Below are 12,202 nucleotides of genomic sequence, written 5' to 3' on the forward strand. Positions count from 1 at the left end.
GAGAAAAAAAATATTTGGATAGTGCGGAAGGATAAGGTATAGGTGTATAAGGATTTAGAGCGGTGGATTGGAAATAGGATATATAAGTAGGGTGAAATTAGACAGGGGTAAAAAGACGGAATAGGGAAAATCTAAAGCAGGAATAGGGTAAGAGAAACAGGACACCATAAGGGGAAAAGTGAGGAAGAGGGTTTTAGCATAGAGGTAAAATTGAGGTAGGGAAAATTGATGCTAAAGGAACGATGAAAATAGAATGGAGAACACTACTCCCAAAATAAAAAAAAAAGAGAGAGAAAATAAAATGGCGCTTTAAAAAATGGTAAAATGGTAGCAGTAATAATAATGGTTAAAAATAAAAATGTAGTAATTAAAAGGGTAAAATCAGGTGATGGAAAAGGAAGAAAAAGAAAAAAAATTTGGTTTCTTAGTTAAAAGGCGAAAAAAGAAAAAAAAAATTGCAGTAGTAAAGGTCTTTCGGTTCTTCTACTCTTCAGCCTGGCTCGCCTTAGTCCTGCCAGGTATTCAGGAGAGTGTTGAATTTCCCTGCAATATACTGTTCCTCCGTGTTGTAAATCACAGTCCTGATTTTAAAGCAGGCCGTATTTGTGATCCAGACTGCCTTAATTTGTGTTCACCTAAGAGTCAGTTTGTGGCTCAGCCTCTGGGTGGCAGTGTTTTGGGGTTGGCCTCTGAGGCTATATGGCTTCTCTACCCAGCAGCAAGGGTTTATTTTTTTCTATTGCACTTAAAACTGGTTTGGGGAGGGCAACTGCCCAGAGCTGGTTCTTAAATAAACGTTACCCTGCTCTGTGTTGTTGGTGGGCTATTTGATTCTTTTTTATGTAATTTCTCTCTATTAACAGTCTCTGTTTGATGAATCATCATCATTATGCTTTTCTTTAATCCTTTTAACTTGGTTTCCTTTAATTCCTTGAATATTTATAATGAGTGTTTTGAAATCTATATTAAATACACTATATGAATGCTTTCAGAAATGGATTCTATTGATTGTTTAGTTTAGTTTTTGTGGGGTTTTTATCCCTGTGTATAGGTCACATTTTGGTTTCCTCTTACTTTTTTTGTTAGAAAACTTGGCATTTAAAATATATATTATTGGTGTTTGATGTGGACTGGGAGCCCTAGAACGGCTATATCTCCCATCAAAGCTCTTTTAAAAATGTGTTCGTTTCTTAAAAATTTAAGTATTTTCCAATAAACAAACAAATATATATATATATATATATATATATATATATATATATATATTTTTTTTTTTTTTTTTTTTTTTTTTTTTTTTTTTTTTGCAATTTTTTATTCTGATCTCCCTTTTTACCACAGGGTGATGCCGTTGGTGGCTGTTTTTGTTTGTTCAATTTAGTAACTTCCCAAACTAATTTGACAGAGTGTATTTACACTGTAGTGTGCAATATTTGTCATCTGCTCAGGCTTTTATTTTTGTTTGTAAATGTTCTCATTTTTAAACTTACATGGGCTCCTCTGGGTTGTTCTGGCGTCAGCATAGCTTAATGGTCAGCCATTGGTCAGATCGAGGCTATGCTTTAACACCCTGTGCTGATAAGGATCTGCCTTGGTTCTGTGTGTGACTTCAGGAATGCTTTCGAAATTCAGATAGTTCAGAAATCTGTTCATTTTTTTAAACTTTGTTTCTGACCATAGAGTGAAGACATTGACTTTTTCAACATTAACTATGCTGTTACTTTTAAGTTTTTTATAGATGTCCTGTATCAGATTGAGGAAATTTTCTTCTGTTTCTAGCTTGCTGGAAGTAATGAGTGGATGTTCAATTTTGTCAGATTCCTTTTCTGCATCTTTTGGGATACTCTTACAGTTTCCCTGTGGTTTTCCACCAGTGGGATACAATGATTAATTTTTGTATGTTAAACCAATCTCAGTATCCTGGGATTAATACGACTTAATCATAATGTAGTATTTTCTATATATTGTTAGATTTGATTTACTGATATTTTCATAAGGAATTCTGCGTCTGTGTTATTGATGGATATTGCTATGTTCTTGTTTTCTTATAATGTCCTTACCGGGTTTGGGAATAGGAATTAGAGTGGTCTTATGAACTGAATGGGCAAAGCATTCACTTTTTGCTCTAGTCTTTGAAAAAGTTGGTATACAATTATTATTTTTCCTATATGTTTACAGAATTCATCAGTGAAGCCACCTAAACCATAGCTCACCTCCACTCCCCATGGAAAGCTCTTTAGTTACAGGTTCAATTTCTTTGTGAGCTATTTTTTTAAAATATATTTTTATTGATTTCATAGAGGAAGGGAGAGGGATAGAGAGATAGAAACATCAGTGATGAGAGAGAATCATTGATCGCCTGCCTCCTGCATGTCCCACATTGGGAACTGAGCCTGCAACCCAGGCATATGCCCTGACCGGGAATCGAACTGTGACCTCTTAGTTCATAGGTCAATGCTCAACCACTGAGCCACACCGGCTGGGCCGCTATTCTTATTCTTAAACTTTTTCTTTCCTCGGTTTTACATGTTGGGTTTTCAAGTGTTTTGTATATTTCATATAAGTTGTGGAATTTATCGGTTGAGTATAACATCCTCTATAGCAGGGTTGAGGAGTATCCAGCCTGCGGGCCATAGAAGGCCTGCAAAATCATTTGACCTGGCCCTGCCAGGGCATTAAGGGGTGAGTTAATTAAATGTTTGACCAAATATAGCAGGCTATTTTTAAGTTGATAATTTTGTATGGCCCGTGAATGATGATATAAATATCCAAATGGTCCTTGGCAGAAAAAAAGGTTTTCCACCTCTACTCTATAGCCTTTCAATGGCTGAAGGATCTATGGTGGTGCCCCTTTTTATTCCTGATATTGGTAATTTGCATTTTCTTTATTTTTTTTTTCTTGAGCATTTCTTGCTAGGGGTTTACTTTGTAAAATTGCTTCAAAGAACCGACTTTGGCTTTGTTAATATATTTTGTTTTAAATTTTATTGATTTCTACTTTTTCTTCTACTTTATTTTGGGTTTAATAACTTCTTTAAATAGAAACTTAGATCACTGATTTTTAAACCTTTCCAAAAAGTTTTCAAATGCATGCGTCGAGAGCAATAAATTTACCTTGCATGACTGCTCTATTTGTATTCCATATTTTGTGTGTATTATGTATTCAGTTTCATTCACTTCACATATTTTGATGTCCTTTATTTAGAATTGTGTTTAATTTCCAAATATTTGAGAATGTTCTAGTTGGCCTTTTTTTAAAGAATTTTTTAAAAATATTTTTATTTATTTTTTTAATCTTTTAATTTTTTTTAATTGATTTCAGAGAGGAGGGGAGAGGGAGAGATAGATAGAATGATGAGAGAGAACCATTGACTGGCTGCCCCCTGCACGCCCCCCACTGGGGATCAAGCCTGAAACCCGGGCATGTGCCCCTGACTGGAATCCCCCTGACTGGAATCGAACCCAGGACTCTTCAGTTCACAGGCTGATGCTCTATCCATTGAGACAAACCAGCTAGGGTGTAGTTGGCTTAATGATATTGACTTTTAGTGTTATTTCTCTGGGGACAGAGGATATACTCTGTATGATTTCAATACCTGATATTTATTGTGGCTTGTTATACTCTTTTTTTTTTTGTTTTGTTTTTTGTTAATCCCCACCCAAGCATCTTTCCCATTGATTTTTAGAGAGTGGAAGGGAGGGAACATGGTGAAGAGAGAGTGGGGGGCGGGAAGGACATCAATGTGAGAGAGACACTTACATTGCTTGTTTCCCACACGAGACTGGACTGGGGCAGGGATCGAACCTGTAACCCGGGTACGTGCCCTTGACCAGAAATCAAACCTGGGAATCTTTGGCACATGTGCCAATTTTCTCCAGCGGTTCTCAACCTGTGGGTCGCGACCCCTTTGGGGGTTGAACGACCCTTTCACAGGGGTCGCCTAAATACAGTAGCAAAATTACAGTTATGAAGTAGCAACGAAAATAATTTTATGGTTGGGGGTCACCACAACATGAGGAACTGTATTAAAGGGTCGCGGCATTAGGAAGGTTGAGAACCACTGTGTGAGTGCACTGGCCAGGGCACTCTGTTTTTTTGTTTTGTTTTTTTTTAATGTTCTGAATACACTTGAAAAGAATGATTCAGCAGTTGATGCTGTTTCTATGAATACCAATCAGGTTGAGTTGGTTAAATTGTGTTGCTCAAAATTTCTATATTCGTACTAATTATTTTTGTTTTCTTACTGGATCAATCATAGAGAGAAATTTGTTGAAATCTACAGCTGTGATTATCTGTTTCTCCTTTTATAATATCAATTTTTGCTTAATGAATTTTGAAGTTCTGTTTTTAGATACATACATATTTAGTAATATTAAATATTTCAGTTGGTTCAACCCTCTTATTATGCACGGTCCCTCTTTATTCCTGGTACACTGCTTGTTTAAAAGTTTACTTTTAGCGTGATATATCTTTTTTCCAATCCCTTTGCTTTTGATGTATCTGTGTCATCGTATTTCACAGTGTCTCTTGTAAACAAGATATAGTTGAGTCTTGTTTTTTTCCCAAGCTGATAATCTGCCTTTTAATTAAAGAATTTAGTCTATTTTTATTTAATATGATTACTAATATGGTTGTGATTAATTCCATCATCTTATTTGTTTTATTTTATTTGATCCTTATTCCTTTGCTTTCCCAATCCTGCTTCTATTTTTTTCCCTTTTATTGACTTTTTAGATATATCTGTTACTCGTTACTTTAGAGTTGTGCTGTCCAATATAGTAGCTAGGAACTACATTAAATTTAAGTTTAAAATTCAGTTCCTCCTTACATTAGCTATATTTCAGGTACCCGGTAGCCATATGTGCCTATTACTGTATTGGACAGTACAGATCACTGCCAGAATTCTATTACCTCTCTAGAGATTAAGAACAGGATTTGAGTCAGAATTACCCAGGGTTAAGTGTGGTAAGAGTAATAATATTCGAGTCTGAAGATAATGTGTCCACTACAAATAGCTTTGTATACATACCGTAGGCAAATAACACTACTGCTTTTAGCCTTAGGTTTCTTTTCTTAAAACGTGGGGATAACCATTTCTGCTCTTTCTGTTTCATGGAGTATTTGTGGAAAAGAAAACTGTAAAATGGCAAAAGTGCTTTATAAAGGCTAAAGCAGTTAAAGTATTAAAAATTGCATGGCCTAGTTTTTAGTATGTTGTTTCATCTTCTAGGTTGCTGAAAGAACTGGAATCTCCTTGGTGGCCCTTTAGCTTCAAGCTTTGGAAGATGCCATCAGACACAAACTCCAGGGGAGGCTCCTCAATGGCTAGTACCAAAGCTCTTGGAAAAGAAGGGATAGTGATCAGAATTCCTGCTGTTATTTCCCAAGGAACAGAATCTCATGTTAAACCAGGAAGGCTCACCATCCTTGTTTCTGGGTTGGAAATCCATGACTCAAATTCTTTGCTGTTACACAGATTTGAAAGAGAAGATGTAGATGACATTAAGGTTCACACACATTATGAAGTTAGCATCCGCCAGCGGTTCATTGGGAAGCCAGACATAACTTTTCGTTTGATATCTGCCAAGATGCCAGAAGTTGTTCCCATTTTGGAAATGCAGTTCAGCAAGAAGATCGAGTTTTTAGAAGATGCCTTGATGCTCAGAAGCACTGGAACCTCTTCCCCAGCAGAGAAGGGCTACTCAGTCTGGCAGGCAGGTAAGTGACCATCAACACAGCCTGTGCACAGACCTGGGAAGTCTCAGACTGCCTGTGGTATGTGCTTAACATGATGCATTGTAAATAAAAATAATTTCAGACCATTTTCCTTAGTACTTGTCAACTGTGAATCTCAAATCACTTTGGTTTATCATACACTGGAAAGCTATAGAGATTTCCAAGTAGATCAGAAAGGGTTTTGATGACCCTTTCAGAACAAAGAGGTCTGAGTTAAGTGTTTTCACTCTTTCCTCTATTTGATTTGAGAATTAGCATTTCAGGGTCTTAACTAGCAGTAGCCCCCACCTGCTTTGCTGAGTCTCCAGTCCCCCCATCAGTAACTTACTCAGTCTCACTCCTGTTTTCCTTCACATTTGATCGAGGTCTTCCCAGACCACCTTCCAGGTGTGTGTTCAGGTATCAGAATCTTTGAAAACTATGCAGCATAGTTTGGGTAGTTTATGGGGCATCCGTGAGGTATTCTGAAAAACTTGCTTTTTCTGTGGTGTTCTCTTGCAGGTCTCTGGGGTGTGGAGGGTGTAGCTGGCATGTCCAGTGGGGTGGAGTGTGGGAGGCAGGACATGCGGATATATTACATGTCCACTCATCTCGAGGTTCTTGGGTCACAGCATCCTCCATAGCACGGGATAACTTGATGTTTGACCTCTCAGTTTTGCCGTTCTTACAAGTGTTCTGTGGCATCTTGATGGTATTTTAATTTCTTTCACTGATTGTGAGATAGAGCATCTGATGCTTATTTGCTCTTTAATCCCACAGGTTTTGTTCTGTGGATTGCCTGTTCTCTGTGTTTTGTTGTTGTTGTTGTTTTGTCTGATTTGCAAGAGTTCTTTATGTGTTCTAGATTTTCATTCCTTATTGATTTGAGAGGCTGCCAGTGCTTTCCCAGACTGTCAGCCTCCATTACAGAAATCTTTAATTTTGCTGTGGTCAGATCCACCATTTCCCCCCTTAAGTTTGTTTGTGAGCCCCATTTAAGAAATACTAAAGTCATAAAATATTCTAATATTTTCTAATACTAGAATTATAGGTAATATTACTTCTGTATTTCATGTGATTTTTTTTTTTTACAAGTATCTTTGATTCCTGCATGTCTGTTAAAGTAAGAGAGATGATTGTTACTATTCTGGTTCCTTTTCTTTTTTCTCTTAAGTGATTGATTTTAATTCTAATATGTAACCTATTTCCCTAACACATGAATATGTTGATAGTATTCTAGATGACTTCGAGTTTCCAAAAAATATATACTTGATAATAGATCTGGTCTCATGAGATCCAAAATGTTAGAAATATTAATGTAAAAACTTAATTTAAAAACTTACTTTCTTGGCATTTCTGGTTTTTCTTTGGCCCCCTCACTCAAGGAGGACTCAGAAGCTGGCCCATAAAAGAGGCAAGAATGGTGGGCTGTGGCAGCCAATGTGAGACCCTGACCAGAGGGCCCTTTAGTACAAGCCCAGCTGGGCAGCTGCTCTGATGCCCCAAGTTTTGACTGAGTCACCAACTGCATTTTCCCATGGGAGAGGCCTCAGCAGTGAGAGGAAGAGGCTCTGTAGGGACGAGACACACAGAACCATCAGCCACCAGTTCCGCCAGCACTGAGAACCCTGCAGAGCCAGGCATGGTATTCGGCACCTATAGTTTTGGGAAAAAATGCTAAATAAAACCCACAACCCTCCTTGTCACAGAGTTCCACCATGTTTGTGGGTTGTTGGATATGGGGTTTCTGATAGAAAATAGGGCACAGAATGTAATGAATGAGATGGCAGATGCGAGCACGCTATGTGTAGCACAGAGGTCACACTGCACAAAATTGCTGGGCCTGCTGTCAGGGACGCCATGAAGGGTAGGATGGCAGGCCCTGATGCTAGAGCCCAGGTGGCAGAGAGGGCTGGAGAGGAGCAGGCAGACTGTAGGAAGATAGGTGTGTGCAAGTTCCACAGGCCTGTCGTCAGGAAGGGCAGGCTGAACCTCCTGGGCACAGGCTGAGTCTGCTGACCACAGGCCGAGCATCATCTTCCTCCTCCAGGAAGCCACAGGTCTGCTTTTAAAGCCTTTCAACTGATTGTAGCAGGCCCACCACATTATCTAGGACAGTCTCCCTTACCTAAAGTCCATGATTATAGGCCTCCTCTATCCACACTATAAACACCTAGATTAGGGTTGGATTGAATAGCTGTGGCCTGGCCTTTCACGGTAATGGATCCAATGTGTATGGAATGAGCTGACAGATGGGTTTTCATCTCGGTGCTAACTTTAGCCCCTGGGTGGGATCCCTGCAGAGTGTCTTCTTCTGCTCTGAGCAAGAAGTTCCATCCTACCTTTGTGAGGCCACCCTACCTCACAGAGTAGGAGCACCTTACAGCTATGGGTTTGGAGAGGCTCAGGTAATGAGAAGTGATGTGTTTGGAAGAAGCCAGCATGTTGAGTTTAGCAAGTGAGATGGCATCTGACTTGCTAGAAACTTCACTGTGTTCTCTGCAAACCTAGCGACGAGGGTCAGTTTCTCACTGTCGCCTGTGTTGTGTCTGCCATCACCTCTGTCTTTGCTGTTCCACATTGGAAACTGCAGAGACAGTGGAGGTGGAAACAGTGACTGACATCTCAGAAATGGATTCCTCTCCTTGATGAGGTATTTGGGTAAAACATGTGGCCAGTAGGTGGCAGTCTAGCAACAGGAGACAGGTATTTGCCTTGGGTGAGTAGAACTTTCCAGAGACCTCTGAGGTAATGTGTTGTGTGGACCTCTGAGGGCCCTGAATGACACAGGTGGGCACTTTCCACCTTAGGGAAGAGCAGTTGCAAAGTGCTATTTTTCTGCATAGTGTCTTTTAAATAACCTTTCAAATTTTAGAATAGTATCAGACTTGCAGAAAAAATTACAAGGGTAGTCAGAGTTCCCATGTCTTCCACACTCTTGTTGTCACCCGACATTAGCTTCCTTTATTGTCATAACTAATGAACCTATACAGATACGTTGCTATTCTCCTAAGTTCATATTTTATCCAGATTGTTTTACATTTTACTCTTTCAGGATCCCATGTGACCTTTAGGCAGCGCATCTCCTTGTACTCTTCTTGACTGTGTCAGTTACTCAGACTCTCCTTGCTTTGGTGGTCTTGATAGTTTTTAGCAGTCGTAGCATGCTCCCAGGTTGTTTCATGGTCCTGGAGTGACAGGTGTGGGAGGAAGCCCACAGATCCTTCTCCATCAGAGCAGGCCATGCCTGGCACTGTTAAGGGTTCCGGAACTGATTTTTGTTCTTGTTGTTTACTGACTGGCACCTTCGAGAGAGTCCTTCCCCAACCACCTAATTAAAGACACCCTGGTCACCTGCTCACTCACCCCATGGAAATCTTGCCTCATACTTGCCCTCTGGTGCCGCCCCTACTGCCCAGTCAGGCCCTCCTCGATGTCTTCTCCTTCCTGGAAAGTGAAATCATCTGTAAGTTTCCTTTTAGCTGGAACAATGTGTGCTTAGTTTGGTTAACAGATAATTAATGACTTTAGAGTCAAAAACCATCTTATACTGAACCAAACTAATTTTTCTCAGAAGATATTTCAAAGCATTGAGGTAACTGAGTCAATAGCTCCAGTGTCAACACAGCACTGGGGGTGGCCAAAGCCTTGTGCTGGGCGGGATTCCACTGAGCCCATGGCTTGTCCTGAAAAACATCTCTGACTAGTATATTCTAGGAAGAATTTCCTCCATTTTGGCTTTCTGGTTGTTTAAATAATACTCTTTCGCTAAACATTCAAAAAGAGTATGCCTCGGTCAGTAATATAGCTATAGGTGTTGAAATGGACACCAGAGCACAGTCCTGGGCACAGTGTGAGTGGATGGACCATCTCTCACAGAAGCTAGTCAGAGAGATCCTGGAGTGATGCTGAAAAAATAAACAGCAGGGCAGTTCCAAGCAAGTTCATTAAAAGGTGTGCAAATGGAATAACACTAGGACTGCTGCAGATGGAAGGGCCAAGTGCAGGACCTGTGTGGGATGGAGAGGTAGGTGGGGCCAGCATGCTGGGGGTGCGTGAGGGGGCAGACTGAGCACAGGTACATGCTGAGTGAGGCCAGAGAACTGCAACTCTCAGGCCTATGAAGTGCACTTTGCCATTGTGTCATCACAGGTAATGCTTTAACGTCATGTGTAAGGTGGCCTCTCCTTTAGGCTAATAATAACTAGTAGGATACTCCCTCTGTTCTGCCATGATAGCTTTCAACCCAGCTCTGACAGTGCTCTACTGCTGACCGACACTTTAGAAAAGGACTTTTCATATGTGATGTTCCATTGAGGGACACTAGACCACATTGGAACAACGGGGACCATTTTGATGAACAAGACCCCCAGGATGTTGGAGTAGGTGGGGCTTTAGCAAGTATAGAACACAAGTTATGACATTGTTTAGAAGGGCTTCAACTAGCATTTTCATAAAGAATGGCCTAGAACAGCAGATATTCGAGTGCATGGTTTGCAGTAATGTTTTGTCTTGTGCGACTTTTCCAGACCTAGAGATGAGGTCCAGGTGGTGGCTCTGTACAGGATGCGCTTTTCAGTCGCACAGTTAGAGATGGGCTGGGGGAGGGCTGGGGTCTTGCCTTCGGCACACTTACTCCTCTGTTGGCTGAGCTTACTCCTTTGGCTTGGGCCCTTTTCTTCCTGGGACCCTGAGAAACCTGCTTCCTGTCTCATCACAACCTGCTTTTATCCTGAGGCAGGATAGGAGTCTGCTGACCACAGGCCGAGCATCATCTTCCTCCTCCAGGCACTCTTCAGGGAGTGTTATTTGTAAGAATCTTTTTTTTTTTTTTTTAAGAAATAGGATTAGAGGGGGCATTTTTGTGTGCAGGTTAGGGGTGGCTGACCTCTCCCACCAAGGAGGGACCTGTGCAGTCGGTGTGTCCTAAAGGCCACCAGCTAGGCCTCAGCCCTTCAGGCCCAGTGAGAGCCTTACCGAGACAGACTTGCTTTTCCAAGTGGCAGCTGCTCCAAGCCACTCAGATGAAAGGCGGCTCTGCTCACCACCACTAGGGCGCCGGGAAGGAGGTGGGGGTCACCTGTTACCCTGCTGTGCCCCCATTCCACTAAAGCAGAGAAGGCTGCTTGGAGCATCTGGTGCTGGTTCTCAGATCTGTGTACTTTCTGCCACCTGCTCTCCTCTCCAGCATCCTAATCAGTAACCACTGTGTACCTGAGGTGGTCTGTGCAGAAGAGTAGGCAGCAGACTCTAAGTGATGCCCTCATCTGGGTTCCCAGTGCCAGGGTATAGGTGGCACACCATGGGAGGGGCTGTGAGCCACCTGATTAGCAGCCTCTAACCAGGCTGCCCTTCTGCTCCTCGGGGACATTACGCAGACAGGTGCTGTTGGAGCGGAAACCCATTCTGAGCAATGCCTGGCCTTGTGCTCTCAGACTTTCCCTCCCTCGTGGCTCCACAGTTACTTTTGTTTGGCCAGTCAGCTGGCCATCCCAGTGCTCTCCAGACCCAGAGCATCCTGTGGGTTTATGAGGATTCAACAAGTACTATCTTAAACTTTAAATTTATAGTCTTTTCTAATAAAGAAAATGATTACTCCTGGATAGGGCCTTTTCTTCTGAGAGCCAGTTATAGAACCAGACCCCAGGTATTTACAGTGTTTCACTGGGATCGGGGTGGGTTAAGGAAACCACCCTGGACTGGAGTGGAAGGCAAGGCTTGGGCAGGCCCCATAGCCACTCAGCTTAGCTGAGGCTCAGGGAGGGGCCAGCAGGCAGAGACTGCAGATGGAGAGATGTCGTTGGCCCAGAGAGCAGGAACGATCTTTGTAAAGTCGTAAGTACTTCTACATTGTGTGCATTATGGAAGATGTCACTGCTGTTTGACTTGTGTTTCAGCGTCCAGGCCAGTGGACTGCGCCAGGCACCGAGAGCCCTCCTCGGGGAACCAGGAGGGCAGGCTGCTTCAACTACAGATGAGCGAGCCACTCATTTCTGAGGAGGACACCCAGGAACTCAGACAGGTAACATGCATTTGGGGGCTCCATCCTCCCTTGCAGGTGACTCTCTTCTCTTTCCTGCCTGAAAAGGATTCTCCCTGGCTTGTACTTGCCTCTCACCCATAGGAGCTGCTGAGATACCCACTTGAGACATCCATTTGAGAAAGACAGTGCCCATCCCGAGTCCTTGTGCTCTGTGCATGCAGACAGCACAACCTTCCTATGCTTCTACCCATGCACATATGTATACACATGAGCTATGTGTACATGAGCTAAGTTGGTACATGTGTGTACATATGTGTGCTGTGCCTTGCTGAGTCTGTACATGTGTGCTGTGTGGGTGTATGTGTGTGTGCTGTGAGTCTGTGTATGTGTGTGAGCCTATGCAGCATACATATGTGTACATGTGTACTGTGTATGTGCTGTTAGGTTTTTGTGTGTGTGTGTGTGTATACACAGGTGTGCTGTGTGTGTGCATCCAGTTGAGGGCA

The 12,202-nt window shown here is 42.0% G+C and overlaps 1 protein-coding gene across 3 annotated transcripts in view; it reads left to right on the plus strand.

The window, feature by feature from the left end:
- SNAP47 (synaptosome associated protein 47) overlaps positions 1 to 12,202 on the plus strand; it is a 122,241-nt gene that overhangs the window by 69,404 nt on the left and 40,635 nt on the right. For all 3 annotated transcript variants that reach the window (XM_070416707.1, XM_070416706.1, XM_070416704.1), the window contains exons 3-4: positions 5,229 to 5,716; positions 11,611 to 11,735. In XM_070416707.1, coding sequence (XP_070272808.1) covers positions 5,229 to 5,716; positions 11,611 to 11,735 — 613 coding nt within the window. The remainder of the gene's footprint in view (positions 1 to 5,228; positions 5,717 to 11,610; positions 11,736 to 12,202) is intronic.

Source organism: Myotis yumanensis, unplaced genomic scaffold (assembly GCF_028538775.1).
Source record: "Myotis yumanensis isolate MYYU_CA2020_CCGP unplaced genomic scaffold, mMyoYum1.0.hap1 SCAF_5, whole genome shotgun sequence".
NCBI classification, from domain to species: Eukaryota; Metazoa; Chordata; class Mammalia; order Chiroptera; family Vespertilionidae; genus Myotis; species Myotis yumanensis.